The 25229-nt window shown below is 35.9% G+C and overlaps 1 protein-coding gene across 1 annotated transcript in view; it reads right to left on the reverse strand.

Annotated features, from left to right (window-relative positions):
- The window catches only part of CTDP1 (CTD phosphatase subunit 1), a 95198-nt gene that overhangs the window by 12282 nt on the left and 57687 nt on the right, over positions 1-25229 (reverse strand). The window contains exon 12 of the mRNA XM_035549845.2: positions 14326-14513. Within this exon, the coding sequence (XP_035405738.1) occupies positions 14326-14513 (188 nt within the window). The remainder of the gene's footprint in view (positions 1-14325; positions 14514-25229) is intronic.

Consider the following 25229-nt stretch of genomic DNA (forward strand, 5'->3'; position numbering starts at 1 on the left):
ATTTCCAGTCCTCCCCCTCTTACTATGGCAATCTGGCAAGCCAAGGTAGAGCCGTGGGTAATACCAGATGGCAGAACAGTAACACAATAAAACCTTGAGCAGATAAAGCTAGGAACTCCCAACTCACTTCCTTGTTTCTTGCAGCCTTCATTTATTCAAACATAAATAGTACTTTTGGCAAATTTTTGATCTAGGGAATATATCAGTAGCACCTCTCCCAGACTGGCTACAGAGCCAGTATCATCTAACTGCTCTTTGTGTATTGTTCTGAAAACTCTCCACTTGTACCTGCAAGATTGTTTTGAACAATCCCACAGACAGGAATATCAAGGGGTAGTGTTACATGTCAAGGATTCCACCTATCTGGGAGCTCCTCATTTCTCTGGGTTGATCCCAGAGATGGGAGATCCCATTTCTCTGGGTTGGGGTTACGCTGGGATCTCATCAGCACTGATTCTACTCCTTCATCTCATGCACCCCGTTGCAGGCTTCTAAGTCCTTGTCTTGGGCTCTTCTGACTCCCAGGTAGCTTATGCATACCCTTTCCTTCAACTCTGACCCCAAAGATGCTTATTTTACAGTTCATTTAACAGTGATATGCTAATTAAAGTAAACAAAAGACTTGCTCTTGATTCTAAGACAAACTCATTGTTACTGCAGAAGCAAAAGAAAAACTGAGCTAGATAAAAATCAGGCATGTTCATCTGATTTTTTTTCTCTCATTAGTCTAGGATGCTCCTTAAGCTCAATGTTGGGGTCCTCTAAGGTGGCTCAGATCCTCCTCTCTGTGCACGGACTCTTCTCCAAACTGAAGAAGTGGTGCTTTCAATGCTTTGCACTTTCTTCTTCAGCTGGCTCCATAGTTAAAAATGAATCCTCTGCTGAAAAGCACATCTCTTTTCTCTGTCCTTTTTCTCTGATTTTGTGAACGTCTCATCACTTTTCAGGCCTCACTGTTTCTATCTAAAAGGACAATAACATACTTGATTTCTATAGTCTGCTTCTACAAAATTCAGCTGTTGTGGACTGGTGCTTCTTGCAGATGCATTATAAAAATTATTTTTCCTCAGGCTCTAGCCACTCCATTGTCCCAGGGTAGAAGCTATTAGTTAATGGCTCTGCAGTGATAAAAGGCAATGACTACAGAAAGACTTCTACTTCAAATGCATTGAAGCATTAATGATAAATCAATTTCATTACTTCACCCAGAACTCAAGTTACACAGATTCACCAAATCATTACAGATGGTAAGAGTTAGAAAAAAGAAAATGTAAGAATAACAGCAATTCCTGTATATGCTTTAGCATTTATTAGAACATTTCATGAGAAAAGGAGAACAAGGTAAATACTCTTAATTCTTGACAACCTACATTACAGTTCCAAACTTCTGCTGCCGTATAAACTAGAAAAAATGAATATTTTAGATTCAGTTCATTTTGCAAATACTAGCACGCTTCCTACGGGATGTCTAAGTGAAGCCTATTTAGTACTGAAGTAATCAAGAAAATAAGGATCTCTTGTAACAGCACTTCCCTAACTCTAGTAACAGGTAGAAGACTTCAAATCACCTAGCCTTCCCCTAAGCATTAGGGCGGTTAGTACTTATGTGGCATGTAGACTTACAAGGTTAAGACATAGTACTGAAGTAGGAAAACCCATAAAGAAAAAATGGCATTGATGTCTTAGTTCATTTTAATGAATTCTCTATATAGTAAGATGACACACTAGTTTTAAAATGTTACTGCAAACACTAAGTATAAGAGAGGTTTATGCTATTTTTCACATTTCCAAAGAAACTTCTCTTCCCAATCTCAAGTGCTTAATCATTATCTATTAACAGGTGTAACCTCAGTGATATTATCTGCAGACAAACAGACGTTTGCTGGATAATACTGCATTATTGTATAATATATCTAAACAAGTATGTATCAACACAGAACAAAATGTATCTACTCAACTTCTGGGCATTACAACATGGAATAAAAGAAGCCAAAGGCAAATGGTCACTCTAACCAGACTATTTCAAAGGATTTCAGACTTTCTACCTGATGTGATCTAATACAAAACACAAAGCAATGACTGATAATTACTTGCACTGCAAGAAAAGCAGTGCTGTATAGTTTACATGCCTTTTAGCAATTTGCAGTGACGTAAACCCTTCATATTGTGGAGAGAAACGTGAAGATAGCATAGAATTATGTTAAAATGCCTTGCACAAGTTGAAAGTATCACTGTTCAGCTTTTTACTGACTAGTGAATAAAATATTTAGGGAACTGTAACAGCATACTTTGTTCTTGATGTAAAATTAACCATGTTTAGGTTATAGTTAAAGTGAAGAACACCTTGCTTATTAAACCACCAAATTCTAGAGGAACTTGGCAAAAGTAGTATCATACCCAGATGGAGAGAGAATTGCTTTGGAAAAGAATATTCCCGGCAAAATGAAAAAGTTTTTAAAAAATCCTGCTGCTATTTAAATTTGATAGTTTTGAATTGAAAAAAACCACACATGTTTTAAGGATATGAATTCTACTGAGAAGCAACATATATTCAATTGTTTAAGAATACTATTCAACAAAAGTAGTTCAGATGTTCTCTCCAAAAAGAATAATCTTGGGAGAAGCCAGCAAAACCCAGTGACATACAGCCAGTTCATTTGAAATTCAGCTATGGCACCTGTCACGTAAGATTTCAGGGGGAAAGAGAAAAGAACTAGTGATGATACTGAAGTTTATAAGGATGAGAACATTGTCACTGCCCACACAATAATAATCACCAGCATACTCCCATGCTAACTTCATTCTTTGGCTGCAATTATGAGCAGGCTGCTCTTGGAGGCCAAGGAAGCGTTGACATCACAGGCTAGAGAGCACAGCCAGCTCTCTGAGGACAAGTGCCAGGGATAAGATGTGTGAACTACAACACTGGGCACATTTGTCACTTACAGTTGCTGGAGTGGCCCTTCTACACTTTAAAAAACTGTCTTGAGGCTAACCTAGGCAGTAGGGCAGTCGCCAGTATAATAAAGCTAGTTGCTTTGTGCATTAATTCTGTACCAAGGCTTGCTTGGAAGGGACAGAGAGTTTTAAGATTGTATAATTAGTCTGTCTAAAAGACTTGAGGATAAGGATCTCTATTTTAGAGGAAAAAAAAATTGCAATAGAAACTTATCAGCTTGACACTTTTAGCAAGCATGCAGAAGCTGTGCACTTCCTCCTTGTAGGAAACAGAGAAATAGAAGACCCATTTCAGTCTCATGATCTAAATGTGAACCAGCACCTCAGTTAATTTTAGCTCTAGCTAATAGTCTAAATGTGTGAAAGTTTACACTCTCGCTGTTCTCTCCTGTAACTTTTTTTCTTATCCAGTTAATGATCCGATGCTTTCCAAAATGCATGTTTCTCTTTAATTAACAGATATTGCGTTAGGCCTTTGTAATACCTCATCGATTAGCAGCTCAAAGCATTTAGAATCCTAGAATGGTTTTGGTTGGAGGGGGCCTTAAAGATCATCTGGTTCCAACCCTCCCCCTGCAATGGATAAGGACACATCCACTAAGACCAGGTTGCTCAAAGTCCCATCTAACCTGGCCTTGAATGCTTCCAGGGAGGGGGTGTCCACTTCTCTACGCAACTTATTCCAATGCCTCACCACCCTCATAGTAAAGAATTTCTTCCTTATATCCAATGTAAATCTCTTTTAGTTAAAACTCTTTGTCCTATCACTACACTTGCTGGTAGAGTCCCTCTCCAGCTTCCCTGTAGGCCTCTTCTAAGTACTGGAGTGCCACTGAAAGGTGTCTCCAGAGCCTTCTCTTCTTCAGGCTGAACAACCCCAACTCTCTCAGACTGACTTCACTGGAGAGGTGTTCCAGCCCTCTGATCATTCAGAATCTATAAGCAGCAGCTACAAAGTAAATGGCATCCTTCTGTGATTTCTCCTGAGATTATCTCTCATGCTACATATCAGTGATGTGTGCTTGCAGCCTTAGAACAAAGACTTTCAGCTTAAACAACTGAATAAGCACACCTTTGTTTCCCTATTGATTTATGCATCTCTCAACATACAACGAGGTATACTTGCATTTCTCAGTAATTTTTCAGGATAATTTTGAGAGGTTGATTTTGTTGTAAGTGGGAATAGAACACCAATTTGAGTATCGGAACATCCCCCAGCACAATGGATTTCCATTATCTTTCCTTGGGCATTGATTAAATTTCTACACTACTAAATTTCTTAACTATTTTACAAAGGAGAAAAAAATCAGGATACAGCCCTGACAAACATTATATTATGTATATTATATATACGTGTGTGTGTATATATATATATATATATTTAAAACAAAAGGGGATTTGAGAAAAAAATACTAAATCTAAGAGCCGTATTGATCCCTGAAAACTAGCTTATTCTGAACCTAAGCCCTTTCCATCACAGCACAGACAGTGGCATTTTAGAGGATTAATCATGCACCTGCATCATTTACAATACTTCACTGGCACCTTACTTTCTGGTTAAATAAAAATCCACATTTAAAGAGTTGCCTACTTTAAACAGCCTTTTCCTCATCCACCAGGCAGGTCACCTGGTCACAGAAGGCGATGAGGTTGGTCAGGCAGGACTTGCCTTTCATGAACCCAGGCTGGCTAGGCCTGATCCCCTGGTTGTCCTGCGTATGCTGTGTGATTGCATTCAAGATGACCTGTTCCTGCACCTTTCCTGGCACCGAGGCAAGGCTGACAGGCCTGTGGTTCCCCGGATCCTCCTTATGACCCTTCTTATAGATGGGCATCACATTAGCAAGTCTTCAGTCATCTGGCACCTCTCTGGTTGACCATGACTGCTGGTAAATGGTGGAAAGTGGCTCGACAATCACATCCACCAACTCCCTCAGCACCCTCATGAAACAATTACCAGAAATCTTATGATCAAGTGAAAAGTCTGATGCCAAACAAGTGTTAGATTAGACCTGCAGAGATATGAAATCATTCACAATTTCCCTGTTATGGGATCCAAGTGCTGAGTACCTTTGGACACATCTGAGGGCCAGCAGACTGAGTATTCACCTGTGGTGCTTCCTCGTCCTTACCTCTTCTCCACCCAAATACATTTCAAATCATTTGGAAAAAAACAGCTGCATGCTGGACCAGTGTTTACAACAGTACTAGAGCACAACGATGGGCAGACAGTTAAATGACTTGCTATAATATTTACTTTTCCCATCCTTTTCATCACCCATTATCTTAGATATCACTCAAAATAATTTGGTGCTCCCTATTGTTTTCCAGATCTTTCTAGTAACCCCTTCATTTTCCCCAGCTACCATAGCTTCCTTCTGGAAGAAGGAAGCAGCTTTTGTGATATATGGCATTTGTAACATGTTCCTAGTCCGTAGCTCATTTCTTCCAGTGACAGCAACCACAGAGAGAAGCAAAACTATCTTTTCAACTGGACGTGGAACAGCACAAGGTAAACCAATTACATGCTTCCCAGGTGTTGCGATACCAATCATAATCAATCATCACACAGTCTCTAGCGTTTTACAGACCGATGCATCAGCTCTCACAGTAAAAAAAAAAAAAAAAGAAGACCAAAGCTAAACAAACATGGGCTATTCATTAAGATGTGATACTAACAGATCAATCTTTGTAACCCTCCTGAAAATTTGAACCAGTTCTCCCTGCACAACTATACATGCCAGAAGAGCACGGAAAAGACAGAAAACAAGAAATGCTTCATGCAGTCTGAAAAAGCTTCTGAAGTCTTATCTGTCCTCGATCTGAATTTGGGAGGTCGGAGGGAGGAGTGTTCCTTGCAGAATTCTGGAAGGCAGAGAGTTTTCTCAAGGGCTGATTAAAGTTTCAGATCAAAGTCCTACAGAAATCAAGGAACACAAACATCCACTGGCTTTCTTTCCAGGTGAAACATTCTTTTTGTTCATCTCGACTTCTCTAGCACCTTTCTAGTTTCAGGCCCATATTTTTGTATGTGGATAAAAGTAAATTTCAAAGAACATACAGCACTGAAAACACTGAGATTATTGTAATAAATGAATCTATGACACTACAGTAAGACAAGTGAATAAATGAATCACTATACTTCCAGCTTTCCAATTTTTTCAGTGTAGCTGCAGCTCACCTACCTAAAACTGAAGATAATTATGAACTGCTTTGTTCTTGGTTCCTGTGTGAACGTTCACATAGTATTCCTGCTGTCCATGAAATCATAAGTCACAGTAACAGTCGTCTGAGAGATATATAGCCAGATAAAAGGCACTCACTGTAAATTTGTTACTAGCAAGAAGTACCGTCCTTCCAAAAACCAAACCTATCATTTCTTGGAACAATCTAAATTCTAGCTGATTCAGGGCTAGAAATAAAATGCAGCTTTGCCACAGTCAGATGGGTTTTTAAGATTACATTATCATCAAGCCTAATATATATGAAATATTGTAGTCAACATTTGACTTACCTACATAAAACAATATTGTAAGTAAGAAAATATTTGTAGTTTACAGATTAACTCAGCTTTGTTCAAAATTAAAACTGAAAACAAAAGCATGCTTTTATACTTCAAAATTCTGCTGGGCTTCTTGTTTTCCCAGACAACCATCCTAAACAAGAACTTAGTTTACTGAGAACTGACTTTTGAATCTGCATTTTTCTGAATAATTGAGAACCGATTGGGTCACCTTTAAGTCTTCCTGAAGGCTGCAAATATAACTATTACAGATAGCCAAGAGAAAGCTTTCTAACATAAACGTTATCTGTTCAGTGTAATTGGATGCTTTGAGGTTAATACTGTCATTGCTTTCTAAGAACAACAGAAACAGTATGATTTTATCTACGACAAATCCAAACCTTTTTAAAAAAAGGCAAGTAATGTGCTCACATGCTTGACAAATGTCATGTAAAAAAGTAATTTCTGCCTCTCCATCAAAATATTTTTTTTACCAAAAAGTTTCTATTTTTCATTACTTTAAGAGCTGCTAAAGAAAACAAATATGCTTTTTTATTCAACAACCTCAAAGCACTTAAGCTCAAATTCAGTCAACTAAAAGGTTAAAAAAAAGATAAACTATGGCATATTTTCAAGTACAAAGATCTACTATGGCATATTTTCAAGTACAAAGATCTAGGGTGTCTCTACTTTTTGGTATAACAAAATTCTTACAAACAACATATTATAGGGGTAAAGCTAACTGTAGCACTGCTCAGAAAAAAGCCATGAGGCCAACTGCAACCACTTGTAACTCCAACTTACTGATCATTTCAGATTCACTTTCTGAAATATTTCTCTCACTATTTACTTGATATCCACACACACACTGTGTACCAACAAGACTAATCAGCAGCTGGAAACACAACTGTAATTTAACCTGGAAATTAACAGAACTTGCAGGAGATATATTTTTAGTAACAGCTTGAAAATTTAGGCCATTAAATTCATTAACAAGCTTGCAGATATGAATATCTCATCTACTTAATTGAGTGCTCATATAAAAAACTAACCCATGTGCATATTTCATTATATAGCTGATTTTACCATTCAGTGATGCTCTCATAATTTAAGTAATTTCCCACTAGAAATTTTAAAATATAGCAAGGTACTGCAATGTACCAACATTTAAATTATCAAAAAGAAACACAAAAATGTGGTTACTGTATACTTCTGATAGAGACTATCAGAAATGATAAAACTAGGACACAACACTGAACACATAGCTAAGTTTAAATGGAGTATCTGAGTTGACTTACTGTTGCCCTATTGACATTGTATGTAGGGAAGAAATACATTTGGCATTGATGCATATGAACCTTACAGCTGATTAAAGACAGAAAATACAGAAATAGAGTTTTACTTTGGACTATTATTCAATCCACATTCTCATCTTGTGGATTAAATGTACATTTGCAACTGGAGCACAGCAGGCAAGATCTTGCAGCTAAATCCCAGCTTACATTCACCTAAAGGAACTTGTTTGTGCATGGGACAAACCCTTTGAGATACACACCAAAGCACGGTAAGCAGTGACAACCACTTGCTTCAAAGGCACACTACTCCTGACCTGAGCTAAAATATCAAAGTAGATAGGACCTTTAAGTACCAAAGCGCACTCTTGCCACCACTGTTTGCTCCTCCTGAGAGCTGTGTGCCTACCATATACAAAGAGATTGTTACTTCACTTCTTACTACTACTTTCAAACATTTGCTATAGTTTCTTCTCTGATTTATTTTTGAAGAAATTTGAATGAAAGAAATACATCCGCACAACTCTGGCATCACTGCTTTAATTCACCAAGAATCCCTACTCCCCATCCAGTCACGTCATCATCATTAATCCGTCTTTGGACTACACCAACTCGGAAGAGTGACCATAGAAAAATCGCTACATCTGAGACTACCCAAGCATGAAATGAAAAACAACCAACACCTCCACAGAGAAAAGAACCTACATTTTGTAATGTCCCTTACAAACAGAAAGCTATTATAATTTTCTGAACAAAGCAAAATTTTTATATTATACTTGATTATAATGCTGGCTTGTCATGGTGTTAGTACATTTGGAATATGGATTATTATATTAATGAAATCACAGTTGAAAATGTGATTTGATAGCATATAAAGGAGCCTAATTCTGCACAGCTCAAGTGATAACATCAAGCAGCAGTGGTACAAAACTTTCCTTTTCTTTTTGGAGCTGAATGGCATATAGAAATAAACCAGAAGATTCTTCAAAACCAACTGTGGATTGAGTTATAGCCCCATTACTGATATTTATTTTATGCTTTGCTTTTTTTTTCTTCCTCTGAACAGCTGGATATTTTAATCTATGATTTATTAATTTTTAGACTTGCCCACAAAAACTTTTCCATGCAAGTTTAAAAAACTTAATTCCTTTAATTTAGGAATAGAATGAAAACCTTATTTACCACAGCAGCAGAAGTAAATTAAACACAAAAGCTAAAAAATAAAGATGGGGGGGGGGGAGAATCACACAAACCAGCTCTGAAGATTTTAAGATATTAATAGCAAGATAACTTCTCTTTAAGAAACAAGCAAATAAGTATATATCTCAATCTCATATCTCAAATATCTCCCTGCAGAACAGTTTTCTCACAGTATATAAGAGCAAATGAAGAAGAAAAATATTTTTCACTGATAATAAAAAAAGAAAATACAAAACTCAAATTTAATTTTTATTAGCGTTTTCTACTCAGCCTTCCTGAAAATAAATGTTCAGTGCCAAGAACCTTTTATAACACTATTTGTGGCAGGTCTCCAAGATAATTTCTTTCAAATTTTGATAGCTTTTTACTTCCTTATTTTAAGAAATTTAACACTCCTTAAGAAATCAGTTTAGTCAGACATGCCTGACTTTTTCTTGATGGGTAGCTTTAATATCAAATAAAACAGCACCACACATTTATGTTCCTTACACCACATCTACCTCAACATCGACCTACCAATAACTTTCAGCATCTTTTCACCTACCTGTGGGGTTACAAAGGCATAGAAAACCCAATCCTCTGCACCCTCACTTAATACTGGTAAAACAGGGATGCAAACACCTCACAAAAGTAGGTTGTACTCACTTCTCAACCCGGCATTTTTGTATGATTTAGTTAGCCCCCTAAATATGACATACCATAGCTATACCTCATAGTTTTGAAGAAGGAAAAAAACCCTCTAGTTTTATAGCAGATTTGTGACCTAATTTAATATTGAGAAAAATTTGAAAAAAATCAAGCATTTGCCACAGAAGGACCTACAGAGACTATCACCTTTCTGCTAGCAAAAACTTTCTAGGAAGGTTATGTGGAACACAGCACAGCAAATTTGGTATAAACTTTTCACAGAAATCAATTCTGAATTCTTCTATGAAAGGAAATTTATAAAGCATTACAACTCCTTCTGTGCATCTAACGAAGAAAAGACAAATAAATGAGTTAGCCAAAAGACATATTTCAGGCACAGCAAAGTAGAAAGAATATTGTTATTCTTCAGGGTAAAACTAATGTTGGATCTTCCATATGGTTATGGTACTTAAATAGACACAGACTGAAAGATTAACTGTTTTATAAGAGACAAATGACAAGTAAAACCAAGGAAAGCTTTAAATGATGTAAATCATTTCATAAGAGGAAATTCTTGATTTGTTAAGAAGTCTGTACATTTGCTGTTACAATGACTCAAGTCTACTGAGCAATATATTGCAAAATTGAAATGCAAAAGTCTTTCAGGCAGTTAATATGATTATTTTTCTGTTTTACACAGGTATGATGTAACCCTTCATATCATCAAAATGGGATTTTAACAGACATATTTTATGGCAAACATGCATACAAATTTAGACTTATGACATTCAAATAGTCATTTTTTCTGCACTAGAAGTCTTCAAATAGATCTGCAAAAGGAGCACTGGGTTAGCCAACTGCAACATTGCTTACACTTGCAAATGAAACAATCTATTCTCTATATTTTTTTGTAAGAATGGAACACAAGAATTATTATTTTTTTTTAAAGTATGTTTGTGGTCAAATGGCATCCTTAAAAAGAAAAAGAAATCTAGTTTAAAGATAGTAAAATGGATGATGAACAGAAGCATGTATGCAGGTGGATGCAATTTTAAGAGTAAGACTTCCAGCTTTCTTTTGATTCTTTCTTCTACTTTTTAAGTTCTCCACCAATGATTATAAAATGAATCCAATATAACAGCCAAGTTTGTCAGTGGCTTATCTAGACATTTGCAATTATATTCTAATATTGTTGAAGCTTTCCCGCTACAAAAATAATTCATTTTTAAAATAAATGAGTAAAGATACCATTAAAATAACTTGTCAGTATATACTGTATCATAAAGATTGCTCTGGGAAGGAAATCACTTAAAAAGTTGGGAGAGCATTTCACTCTGATCAAATCTATTTTTCATAACCAAGAGACAAAACGAAGCATGGGCTGTAACTACATTTTTCATAGCTACGTTTTTCAAGTATAGCTACCCTATGCACGGTTTTCTTGTAAAAATAATTTTTTGTGCCTTGAAGCAGAGAAGTATTAAGGAGTGAGATTTACCCTAGTACATGTAAACATTCAAATTAGGTCAGAATCACTAGAATCCTAGTCTATTCTCCATTAGAGTACTTGTAAGTTTTTCCAGCAGGAAATACTGGGTATGAAATACTTTACTGATCATATGAAGTGTTAGTAAGGATGGCCTAACACATGCCTAACAAACTTTTTGGAGAAACACACATACTTGGAACTTAGATGTATTTGGTCAACTTTCATCAGGGACTGAAAAAAGCACAGACTTGGTCCATAGGCTACCTGTTACCTGAGATCCAACACTCCAAAATCAAGGGTTAACAAGCCACAAGCAGTTCTTTCCAAATAATGAAGAGTTGTGTTTTTTTTTAAAAATAGAATTTTCTCCCCTCAACTCAAGAGGCTGAACCATTTTTACTAAATTTTTCCAAAAGCAATGAAGTGTGAAACAGAGAAAATCTAGAAGTGTTTTAGCTCTACCAGTTTATGACTGGCAAAGACACAAGCCACTGAAGTGGAGTTATGTAAGAAAAAAGTGTTGGGCAACTGAATGTGACTGATCCCACCTATTAAAATGTTTATCTGAAGACCATTTCTGGAAATACAAATGTCTTCAATTGTAATTATCATCTTCCAAAATTTCCCTTCTCTCCGGTTTGCTTTTTAGATCTTTAAGCTAAATGCATCTAAGAAGGACTGGGAGTCTAACAGGCTTTTAGGCATGACTGCATTGTGTATCTAATTAGTACAACAGCAAAAAATTTGGGTAGATAAGTATTTTAGATCTTTGACCCATGTGAAAAAGCTTTTTTTTTTTTTAAACAGGTTGCAATTTAATAATTCTGCAGCAACTCTTTGCTACCTACCTCCTCACACTACTAGACATGGTTACAAGACATAACTGCATGTATATCAGGAAATATTTTGGCAGTTTTATAGCCATATGTATTTTATTACAAGCCTAAATAAGGACAATTAGGACTATTATTCTGAGAACACTAGTACAAAAGAACGCGAATACTTGGGGTGAAGATGGGGATATGGCATAGATCCTTGAATTGAAAGTTTTCTTTATGAGAAAGTATGTATAAAAACACAAAAGATTTCTGGGCTAAGAAAAAAAAAGGATAACGATAGCTTTCAAGTAAGTGTTCTTAAATAGAAATATATACTTAATGTTTACAATGGAAATTCATTCAATAATGGTAGTTCCCTGATAGTTAAGTACAGAAACAAATTATGTTTTGCATGCCCAGAGGCCTCTTCCTTCTTAGAGCCTTCAAAATCACTTCCAAACAGAAGTGACATTAACGTTCTGCAGAACATCCTGCTCATGTGAAAACAGCAAGTTGTGCTGCCAACAGAAGCACTTGTCTTTAGAAGCTGGTCCTGGATTTCAGTCTGGAATGTTTCACCGTTATTTCTGGGAAAAAAACCTAGCTGAAGCTGCAGTAATTTTTTAGTTGCCTATGTACGCTACATACAAAGAATGTTTACTTTCAAAGTGTTAGAAATGCAAGGAATTTCAGCCATTTAAACATACTCTTAGCTTGTCTGAACTATAGTTATATTCAGATTAAGTTGTACCACCAGGGAACACAAAAATTTTCCAGTTTGGAATACACATACTGAAATGCACACGTTTGGCAAAAAGGAAAGTGGTAGAAGTTTCAAGTCTTGATGTTTTTTGAAAATTTATTTTTATTTTATAGACTTTGGACACATTAATAGCTAAAATGTGAACGTGAGGATGATTAAAGCAAGTTGTGAAACAATGATTTAAATCCAAGGGTAGATTTACATAATTAATAGTTGGGGTGGGCCTTTGCAATAGGCCTGTTTTTTCAATGTGGCAAGAGGTGATGGTGTTCATGGTAACAAATAAATTGCAACTCCAGACTATATGACAGAGCAGAAATAACTGAAAATTACTAAATATAATTTCAGCCTTGTTATGCTCCTAACACCTCAAGGATGCCAAATTTCAGAACAGAAACTTCTGATCTTGCTGTATGCTTGTATAGCACTTAGTTTTTAGAAACGTGGCCCCCAGAAACTGTAACTATTATTTGTGTTGGAATGGACGAAGCTCCTGGTTATTTCAATCCTGCTGTTTAACGACTGTTCTTACATCTTCTCTCTGGTACCATTACCACATATAACACTGATTGACCATAAAAAAATCAATTGAAGACTTCAAACTTAAAATGGAATTACGATGACAGACTCCTTTCTATCAAGCAGAATTTCCTGCCTAGGAAGCATACAACATCAACACCTGTATCAGCACTTTTTGAGCTGAATTCCTGTTTAGTTAGATCTTATTGTTCAGAAGGCAGTAACTTCTAACTTGGACTGTGGTACTTGCTTTAATCTTTAAGCAGATGGCTCCAACTTATCAAATGAATAGCCCACAAAAGTCAAAAAAATGTAAATAAATCACTTAAATCCTACTACATACATTACCCACTACTAAGGAAAAACTATTAGTCCATTTAAGCTACTGAGCTTAGATTCTTACAACAGAAAACAGTATGTTTTCATACAGATAAGTGAGCAGAAAAGCTACAGTGCATGTCTTTGTATTTTTAATGCTTGGTGGTACAGGATGATGATCCCAGCAATTCTAAATTAAAACTGATACGATCTTCATCTTATATTGTCTTCTATATATTGTCAGGCTTAAAAACTTAAGGAGTTGCAGATTGAGAACCTTTCCGCAATGTATTTAAAATAGGCATTTATTTCATCAAGTTCTAGTTTACCAGCAAATTGGTTTCATAGCCATTGTTCAAACAATCAACAGTGGGACATTAAGATCATTTTTGCAGAAGAGACTAGTAAGTTTAAATGAGTTTCTAACCTCATTTTTATGAATTTCCCACCAAAAACTCTCAAAAATTCAGAATTAAAAAAAAAAACAATAGCTTCTCAAAACTGTACTTAATATTTCACTTAAAGTAACTCTACAGAGGACATTGTCCCAAATCTGATTAAAGATCAAGACTACTTTAAAATAAGCACAGGTTAGTGATCTTCAGTTCTTTCAAAACAGATGAGATCCTGGTTCTCAGTAGATATTTATTACAACCATTTCTTTAAAACAATCTCCAAATATTGCAGAGATAAGCAGGGCAATTTCAACTAGCTACCAAAAAAGTTACCTGCACACTTAACAACAACAAAGATTGCATTGTCAAAAAACACAATAAATAGTGCAGGAACACAGTGAAACATCATTAACACTTCTTTTTACATTTGAAAAAAACTCATACCTGGGTACACTGCTTGTTAAGCTTTTCTCACTTGATGACGACGATGATGACGATGATGATCCAGGTCTCTGATCTGTTTTCATTCCTATAGTCTCTGTTGCACTAATCTGAGGTTTTTCACCTTCCTTCTCTGGCTTTTTTTTTTCACTATCACTTTCATCACTGCCTTCTCCTAAGATGTCATCAACCTGCCAAAGAGTAAAGAGTCAATGTATCCTCTAACAGACTATAATTCTTCTGTAATTACTAGATAGCTCTTAAGTAATCATTAAAAATATGCTTCAAATTTTCTTGACTTTCTCTTCAAAATTCATATTAAACACCAATAGCTTGAATGAAGTTTCTGTAACAGCTCTAGCAACATTCTATTCAAATTAAGTATTTTTAGTCTGCTTAACTTGATAAGTATATATATATACACACTCACATACATGATACAGTTACATTTGAAGGCATTTGCACTTAACTATAGTAATACTCAAGCTGTAAACAATAAACTATATTAATTTCTAAATGGACAGCATTTGTAACATAAAGGGATAGATATTTTATACTAAAATTTATAATATAACATATATAAGCAACCACTTGTGCAAGGCAAATTAAAGTCTCTAGCTAGTAACTATTCTTATATTTTCAGATATTTCTAGATAGATATGTAACTTTAAAGAAGTGTATTCCTAAATACTACAGTACTAATGGAACTGAACATAATGAATCCTGCTGTAACCAATTTGTCTGCTTATGCTAATTAATAAATGCAAATTTATGAAAATGTTTTATGTATTTCATTAAGCAATTATTTGGCCTTTGTTTCTAAAAAGTTAGCATTGGATTTCATACTCTTCCAAAAACATGTTACTTTGCTCTGTCAGGTCCAGAACTGCTGAAACTAACACTAAAAGCAAATCATACTCATGATCCACCCTGCTGAGTTTCAAAGGCTTGTATCCTTTTAGTTAGCATTCAACTTTCAGAAAAACAAGAAATCATGAGAAAATATAGGCGAAGATCCCACAGGAGGATATGGAAAGAAGCTAACTGTGAGCAGTCCATTATGGATATTTTTTTTTTCCTAAAAGCAGCTTTTCTCAGCATAAATTGAAATACATCTCATTAGTCTCAATTCTCACTAGTGCCACATCTGCTTTTTGAAGACAAAGAAAACCTCTGTGCATGAACACTGACCAAAAGATTTTACCCTGTTTAAAATAGATTAATTCCAAAAGGCAAACAAAAGCCATGAAATAAGAAGGGTCGCTTTATATCTAGTGCTTCATAAATGCACCTCCATTTTTTATTTTTATTTTTTGTTTTGTTTGTTTACCTTGATATGCATGGCAGGAAACTCAGAGCTACTCTGTTTCTCAAACTAAGTGCAAAATTCAACACCTTTCCAGTATTCCATCGCAAATATGGTAGAGGTAAATGATATACCATTTTTTCCACAAAGAGAACTCAAGGGAGAGTTTGCAAGCAAGGCAGGAGAGGAAACAGAAAATACAGAGTTTTGTTATCACCAGAAGACCTATTCAATTTTTTTTTTTTTTATGATGTCCTATGAGAGAGACAAGACACATGACTCAAGATAATGAAGTTGCTCCACAGGGCAACTTCACACATGTAGGTGACTCCCACCATACTTCCTCTGTTGACTTCAGAAAGATAAAATACGTAGCATTTGTCTTCAGTCCTCTGCTAAACAGACAGATTTGAGGGATTTATTAATCTTTCTAATAGCCAGTAGTAGTCAGCTGCTCCTGTTTGACCGAACATTTTTCTTCCTTGTGCTACTTTCCACTGAGGATTCTAACCATCTATATAGATGCAAGTTAGAAATGATGTAGAATGATGATTTTGAGACTCACCAGCATAAGAGAAAGCAAAGACATTTTGTTATAAAGTATAGTCATCAAAACTTTATTTTTAAAGCATTTAATTATTTCAGGGATATGCAGCTCAAGCTTTACAAAGTGGTTTTAAAAATCAATGCTATACTATCCTGGGATGGAATGATTGTTAAACAAAACGAAAAGTAACCTGCTAGGTTCTTAGAGCTACGGTATAATCCAGTTTTCCATTGGCCTTTGTCTTGATACATTTTTATTACATGAAATATTGCTAATACCCAGCTCTCTCATTGTGAGGGCTGTGGAGAAGCCATAATCAAAAAGAACCACCTACGAGCTTAGTGCATCTGAACACAGATGACATTTTCAGGTAGAAACTGCAAGAATTACTGTGTCAAATTAACAGATCTCATTATTGATGAGATACAGCTCATCAGTATTCACATATTAGACAAGATGCAGCTCATCTAATCCAAACTGCTTTTCCCATGACCAGAAGTTGTCACACATGTGGAAAATAAGAACCATGGAATGCAAATTGATGGTCAAAGAGACTGAAGAGACTGCTAGAGATAAGTGGACAGTGAATCCTGCAGAAGTGTGTAAACTATATTTTGGTGTGTACAGAAAACACAAAATCTGAAGTGTTCTAGTACTACAGTTCCGAGATGGGATGGCAGGAACACAATGTTTGTATATCTTTATTAAAATAATACTCACCATAACTAACATGTCCAGGAATTAATTGACAGTCAAATGATGGAAGAAATCTACAGCTATAACAACTCCTTTCCAGCAAGTCTTGTGTTTAAAATCGCATACCCTCATTGCTAAAGCAATACTTCTCCAAGAAGTTGTATTTTACAGATGTCTCTCACAAGCAAATATTCTATTTTTTTTCTGAATAGTGAGTCCCATCTATGTAAATCTTTTAAAAAACACAGAGTTCTACATTCAGGTTACAGATTAGAGTAGCAGTTGTAAAAGAATGCAAATTTATGCACTAAAAAAAAAGAAGACTTCCTCAGTTTATTTTCTACCAGTGTTTAACTGGCTATAGAATTAAAACAATTGTTTCAAAATAAATTTGCAAGTTAATTCACAGCAAGAAACGTATCAGATGCCGAAGACCAAACAGAACCACATATGAAGTGTAAATACCAAATCACAAAGGAAAATTGGAAAAATAAGGACAGATTAATAAGAACATAGGGGAAAAGGTTAAAGAAAGAAGTTACAATATCTATAGACTAGTAAAAGGACTGGATGAAGAGGAAAATAATTATGAGAAATGACCGATTAAAATTATCAGAACAGTCTTCATTATAATTTGTACAGAATAAAATTCATACATTTTGAAAAAGGAACTAAGTAAACTCTGCAACATTAATAGAGATAATGCTGAAAGCTAACAAGAGCTCTAGACTATATGCATCTATCTATATAAAAATATTTTCATAAGTATACTTGATATGAATATATTTTATTTGAATATAAAATAACTATATTAAGAACACTTCTATAGATCTACTTCTGTAGAGCTAAATACATAAAAATAATATATTCTATATATAATAAATATATAAAACATTTAAATATTTTAATATAAAATATAAGCTGATCCTTTTTTTTTTGGGGGGGGGGGTGTTTAACTACTTGAAGCTTGTATGTATGAATAATATCACTGCAAGTAGAAAAAAAATCTGGGCAACAAAAAATTGAAATGTAGGTTTAAATAAACTAATTTTGTCATAACCTATTGAGTGCTGGATCAAACAACACCTTGTCCAAAATATTCAACATAATAAGGAAGGGATTGGGGGAGGGAAAAAAAAAAAGACCAGTGAGGACAGGCTCTGGATACTAAAGCTATGATTAGTCTTCTAGATAGCTTCCAGCTTTCTGGGTTTTCTAGCAGAACACTGCCTACCAGAAGTATTGCTTCCCTAAAATACTGAAAGAAAAAAAAAATGGACAGACTTACACACCCGAATTCTGAAAAATAAGCACATAAAGTCATTTTATAAGAGGATAAAAAAACCTCAAACACTAGGTCAAAAGTCTTTAAATTTCCAAGTGAAAACTTGTGGCCCACAGTGGCCCACATAGGTTAAGTATTGAACCATGGCTAAAACCAAATAAATGCAAAGGAAAAAAAAACAGTAATAGTTATTGAATATTAGGGTGTTGACATTCTGGCTTTTTATACAGAATGGTATAAAATTAAGAAATAGAACTGTGGTGTATTTATACTTTTTTCTTGATATTAATTGTGTTTAATTATTCCTGCTCCTGGTTCTTATATTTATGTATAAATACACCTTTTGTTCTTTTTCTTTCAAATATTTGTCAGGTCACCTTTGTATGCTGAGATTCAGACTCTCTACCTTTCAGAAAAAACCCACAGCACAAAACAACACAAAAACAGCCCCAGAATGAATTTCTTCATTAACAATCATGGAGCTATTAAAACATTTTACTGTGCTTTTTGAATACAACGATATGAACTAAGTAATCAAGTCTCCATCCATCACTATCTTGTTCTTCAGTGGCAGAAATCTCTGAATAAAAGCAATCTTCTTTCTCAAAACGTGTTATTTAAAATATCTTATTTTTCTAAATATCCTATTGTATATACAGACAGAAGTTGGATGCAATGATCCTTGTGGGTCTCTTCCAACTCAGGACATTGTATGATTCTATAATATTTTTGTGTTGCAGTTGTTGCCTTTCTTCTCTGTGAAGGGGTATTGCATATGGATAGATAGCTCTCTTGGTTTAAGTGGCAAAGAGATTTCTGAGTTACTTTAAGAGCCAGGCCTTTACAATGAGAGCAAAAGAATCCATGACATGTGCTTCCCAACCATTGTGGTGTGGAATTCCTTTCATCTAAAGTTATTGAACTGCACACTTAAAAACCAGCAGCCTTTAGTAAAAGACATACCAGTTTTAGGATGAAAAGCAATTATGTGGGAAAAGAAGCTTTAAGCTTTCGCTCTACACTGAGAACATCTACTGCTACGATAAAATTTGAAAAACAACTTAGAAGCACTATGGAAAAGTTACTTAGAGGAGCTCTCATTGGCAGTCACCAGAGATTATACTTGGACCTTGCTAGGGAATGAACAGTGGCAACAGCAGTCCCAACGGATGTAGCTCACAGTACTGATGCACAGCACTGGCTATAAAGCCTGCATACATTTTAATTGCAACCTTGGGCAATAATGTATACTCTTAAACGGCAGATACCGCTAGGAAAAAAACCTAATGAAACAAACAGGTTGCATATATTAATCGGACAACTTAATGTTTGCAAATGAAAAGGTAATGTAACTGTGACTAGAACTGTACAATTCACTGCATGGTTTTCACTCCACAATTAACACTTAAACTGGAAAGGAAATATTACCTAGAGGTTACACAACAGCACTATTAGTAAAATGCAAGGCTAATAACAATTCTGCATCCTAGTTTATGATAAGCAAGACTGTTAGCCTTTTAAAGAATGCCATTCAGAAGTCCTGAATGTCTTTGAATTTCCCAGCTGGAAAGCAATGTCTAGATTTGAGTAGAAAGTTTGCAAAAATTCAAGATCTTAAGGACAAACACTTGAAACCACTAAAAAGAAGCACAAGCTTGAGTCTTTCCTTGGTAATTAGGGTGCCTCAAGAGCTGATTTAAGCATTCTGTGCAGTTCTTCTACACACCAACATTATTATTAGCATAATGAAATTGCTTTGAAGCAGCAACACTTCATGATGTTGGAAAGAAAAGAGCCCATTCCTAACTACAAATTTTGGGAACATAAATTCCCATGGACTAAGAGTTACTAATTGTAAAAGTCACAATGATCTTTTAATTCAGTCTCCAAAGAGAAAACGTCTCAAGAGAGATGGCGTAATAGCTTCTCCAAAGTCTCCTGAGTCAGCAACACATCTGCAGCCTGGAAACTACTGCTTTATCTGATTACAAGGCCATTCATACCTGTAATCTCCCTTTCCCTTACTCTATTTTCAGAAGAAATCCTCTGACAAAAGATTGTTAAATTGCAATAAACTACATCATTGCAGTAAACTACATCATTTTTTTTTAAATGGTGCAGTCTAAGAATAAAATAAAAGTGACTGCAGTACCTATGGCCAGAATACAGCTGTTTATCTATCCTAGCAGGATATTCTTGTCAGGAATCACTGATATACAAGACCAGCATTTCAGTTCAGCTCTGACTGCACATTATCTTATGATTGTGATGGAGAGGAAGGATAGATTGAGTCTACCAGAGGCAGAAAGGATAGAGCCCTCTATTTCTTTGGTTGCAGCACTTCCAAAACAACAATACCTTAACAGAGATAAGAGATCTCTGACTTCTAAATGCAATAATTCTTCAATTTAGACTCCTGAATATATCCAGGCTAAAATTCCAGAAAGTAATCTTCTCCAACATGAATTAAAAGCCAATAAAGTGATCTACAACTATACTTCAAAGAAAGAATTGTTTTTAGCCTGTTGCTGACCTTTACTCATGAAAAGTTTTGGCTTTCTGTTAAAAAAAAAAAAGTGACTAGTATGAAGAGGGCTGTCCTTGAGTTCTTTGAAAGGAACCATTCCTCACATAAAACACGGGAGGAACACTGCCTCCTCAGTAGGAAACACACTTTCATTTTAGTAACATTGTTCGACTCTCCTATACTGTCATGCTTAGTTTTGCAACACCACCTTCATTGCTTCCCCATCACTACTTTACCCAGTCATTAAGCAAAATGAAGTTAAGAGTCAAGTAAGACACATTCCTCCTCTCCAAGTTCAGTCAAGTGACCACAGAAAGCATGCTAGAAGAGACTGAGACCTCAGGACTAGAATACTTTGACATACTCTGCACCACTTGTATCATTTAGCCACAAGACATTGAAAAATTTTGACATTGGAACTCCCCCCCCCCCAATATGGTAGCTAATCTAATAAGTTACCCTTGATCTTAACTGTTTTGTTTATGAAAACTTTTGATATTGCACTTTGTCTCAATGAACTGAATAGATTTTATATATTTTTCTGAACTCTTATGCTTAGGAACAGTTATCTGAGAAGCATATCTTCAAGAAAAGATAGGAATTTAAGATGCTTTTAGAGGTGATATTTAACTGTGTGTGTGAATGATTAAACTTTCCTACAATTTAATGAAAGTCTATATTAAGAGATCTGGACTTACGGTATTTTTAAATAAAATATTTCCTTCTATAAAGATGTCACTGGAAGGTTAAACTGTTGGAAGTAGATTTGGACTTGATTTTTTACAATCATGTATATTTATGCATGTGATTAAACACCCCTTTCTTTTTTCATGTGCAGATTTTCCTGTTGTCCAACACAATTACTACCGGCTCATTCAGAAGGTGGTCAATCAGTAAAATCACAAACACAAAAAGAGCCTTATTATTATTTTTTTTCACCCTGATAAAATCTTTTCCATTAGATCAAAACTGTCTTAGTACTACCCTGTTTTTGACAAAGCATGTTGGCACGCTTCAGGTTTGAAGATAAAGCCTGGCAATGCTGTTAAACAGTCTAATTTGATAGACTGAAAAACAAATTTCATGTAAACATTTTAAGGAATATCACCAAACCTTAGAAAAAATCTTTTAAGATATTTCACAGGTCGTTTATTTAGATATTGACTTTCATGTCTTGGATCACTACATTTAATTTCAATGCACTCTGCTGGAATAGTTGGCAAAATCAAAACAGGTTAGAGAAAAGGCTATACACTTACATACACGGTCATGAACTGCATAGTCTTCTCTATTGGCTTCCCTACTGAAAATCATAGGATTTGACTGGTAAACAATCTCAAGAGTTTGAAAGAAAAAAGTTGGAAATGGTAGTCTTAAATTCATACTCCTCTTCCTTTCAGGTTAATATGCTTTTTATTTTCTGCTTATCAGCTGTTGTCTACGGTGTAACACACAAGTACCAAATATTTTTTTTTGCATTCAAAAGTTTCTAGTATTTGCCTCGTGATACTACAAAACACTTAAAAAACCAGACACGTGGTCTGAAAAGCAGAAGAATTACACTGAAGTCATACAAGGCTTTTTTGTTTGTTTTAAACATAAATGGCTTATCTGAAAAAAAAAAACAAAATCTAGTCAAAGATTTTTCTTCAACTCTCTCACCCAGAAGTCTCATTATTAATAAAAAACAAGTTTGTTTAAACACTCCAGTTACAGTTTACATATAGCAATTACATGTTATCAAGTGCAAACATCAAAAAGCTTTTGCCTTGAACACCACAATGTTTATGATAGATGGAACAAAAATAAATGGTAGACATTTATCCATAAAACCTCCAAGAACTATTTCTTTTCATAGACTTCACTGTATTCCCATAGAAATTAGGTTAATTGGGCAGCAAGGCAGACTGTCTACAGAATCTACAGTTTTGTCACTTCCAAACACTGTGTCTCTCCCTCCCCCTTCCAAAAAAGGCCTTTTTCCCCTTCTTAGAACAGTTAATATTAAAGGGTGGAAACTCATTGTACGCCTGGTTGTATTAGGAGAATAAACACATAAGCCCCTGCCCCAATGTTCTCTTGTACAGTTATTTCAGAAACAGTTTCATTTTATCAAGGAGTTGCTATTCTGCATTCCTAAGTTTGCATATGTATTTTTTTGATTACATCCAAAACAACAGTGATTACACTGACAATTAAACCCCCCCAAACTCCAGATGGGCATTGAGAACTGGTCAGACAGAACAGGCTGTCCACGTTATGTTTAAAGGTTAGGGGAGCTCGTACATGCAGAGTGAGCAGAAGACCAAAGATCAGTATTTCCTTCTTAAACAGATACTGAAGCCTCTTGCAGTGCATGGAACAAACTATCCCTTAGCAACTGTACAGATGAGGAGCTGAATGGCTAGGGAGCAGCTCTACTCGAAAGGACCTATAGGATCTTGGTGGACAGCAAGCTGACCTGGGGTGGGGGGGTGGGGGTCAGCAATGTGCCCTGGAAGCAAGGAAGGATAATGACATACCGGGCTGTACTAACAAATGTGTAGCTGGCAAATTAAGGGAAGTGATTAATTATCTTGTCCCTATTCCTCTTCGGCACTTGTTAGATAACAGCTAGAGTGCTGCATTCAGTTTTGCAAACTCCCCGATACAGGAAAAACAGTGACTGTACCAGAGCAATTTCAGCTGAAGGCCACCAAGACAAGCACTTGCTGAGGAACTGGAGCCTGTTAATCCTGAAGAAGTGAAAACGTGGAGGGGATGAGAAGAGGGACCAACCTTATAGTACCAAAGACAACATTTGTTGAGAAAACTAAGTCAGGCTCCTTAGGGAGGAAAGCACATCACAGCAAGAGCCAACATTTGCCAGCTGAAACAGGGGTGTTCCAGCATGACGTGAAGAAAATGTTTTCATCATGAGATCAATCAGGCATCTGATCAAGCTATGCAGAGAGAAGCAGAGTCTGTCTTTCAAGGCTTTCGAGACCCAGCTGGACAAAGCACTAAGCAACCTGGTCTTAACCTGCACTCTGAGCAGAAGGTTGCGCTAGATGATTTCTTGAGATCCCTTCCAATCTTAATACTACTATACTGGAATCAGTGTGCAAGAAGAAAGGAGCTCAGAAGATGAGAAGATACTTTGTTGTTTGACTTAGAGCATGCTCTCAACAGGACAGAAAATACATGCTTTTCAAATTAATGACTGGAAGCTTTTTTGGAAGTATTTACACCATAAATACCATTTCAGTGTTTGATATAGTGTTTGTGAGAGAGCCAAATAAAGAAAAATTACTGAACGAAAACTGCATCAAAAGGGAGGAGGAATTTAGTTTGCTTTATCCCAATTTTTTTCCTGCTCCCCTGTGTAACACTACCTAGCATCAAAGTGAAATAATCACTACACATTCAACAACTAGATAATCAGTTTAAATTTAAGTACAGATTTTCTGATCTTGCAAGATGACCTCTAGAAGCAATCAGAGCTGTCACCTTCAGCATCCTGCTGCTGGACTGGATTATCTCATTGCTTGATAAGCTACATCTCAGTGGTATTAACAGCTTAATTACCTCTGAGTACCTTTTTAAGGTGGGTTATTGCCTACACAAGTTGCCTGTCCCATTTCACAATTATGTTATGTCTACACAAGCATCCATGCCATAACGATACGTGACACCAGCAACAAACAACTGTTTACAGACTTTGGATAAGCATCTATGTTACATGCATAGCCAGAACTTGAATAGTGGAAATCTGCAACAGGAAGCAGACCAATATCTTGGAAAACCCACGTTAAAAGCATTAGAATCATAGGATCAATAGGGTTGGAAAAGACCTTCAAGATCATCTGGTCCAACCATGCCCCAACCACCAATAGCACTCTCTAAATCATGTCCCTGAGTACCATGTCCAACCTTTACTTAAAGGCCTCCAGGGATGGTGACTCCACCACCACTCCTTAGGCAACCTGTTCTAATGCCTAACCACTGCTTCTGAGAAGGAATTTATCCTAATTTCCAACCTGAACCTCCTCAGTGCAACATGAGGCCATTCCCTCTTGTCCTATCGCTAGCTATCTGCGAGAAGAGGCCACATGCTCTCTCAAACAACTTAGAATTTAATGAACTCGTGGACCAAACCATCTGCTCCTTTTGCAGCTTACTGACATTATCAGCTGATTATGATGTTATGGATAGTAAAATCTGTGCCATTGGGTAATCTTTCAAATTTTCCCATATCTACAGATCTTAAACAAACCCAAAAAACCTGCAAAGGAACAGAAGCCTTAGCTGCATGCCCTTAAGAACCATACTTTGCCAAGCTTCCTGACTTTACTTTAGACTAATCCACATCTTAGAGGAATGAGCTGGTGAGGGAATCTACAGGTAAAGTCTTTGGAGAAAATTCCATTGCACTTTTTTTGTAAAGAAAAAAAAAAAGAAAAAAGCATTATCTAAACATCCAGAGACTAGAAAATCTACAGAAATGTCTACTGATGCTGTCAAACACCTGTTGATAGTTTGTTCTCAGAGCTACCATTCCTACTTA

The sequence above is a fragment of the Cygnus atratus genome, chromosome 2 (assembly GCF_013377495.2).
Source record: "Cygnus atratus isolate AKBS03 ecotype Queensland, Australia chromosome 2, CAtr_DNAZoo_HiC_assembly, whole genome shotgun sequence".
Taxonomy (NCBI): domain Eukaryota; kingdom Metazoa; phylum Chordata; class Aves; order Anseriformes; family Anatidae; genus Cygnus; species Cygnus atratus.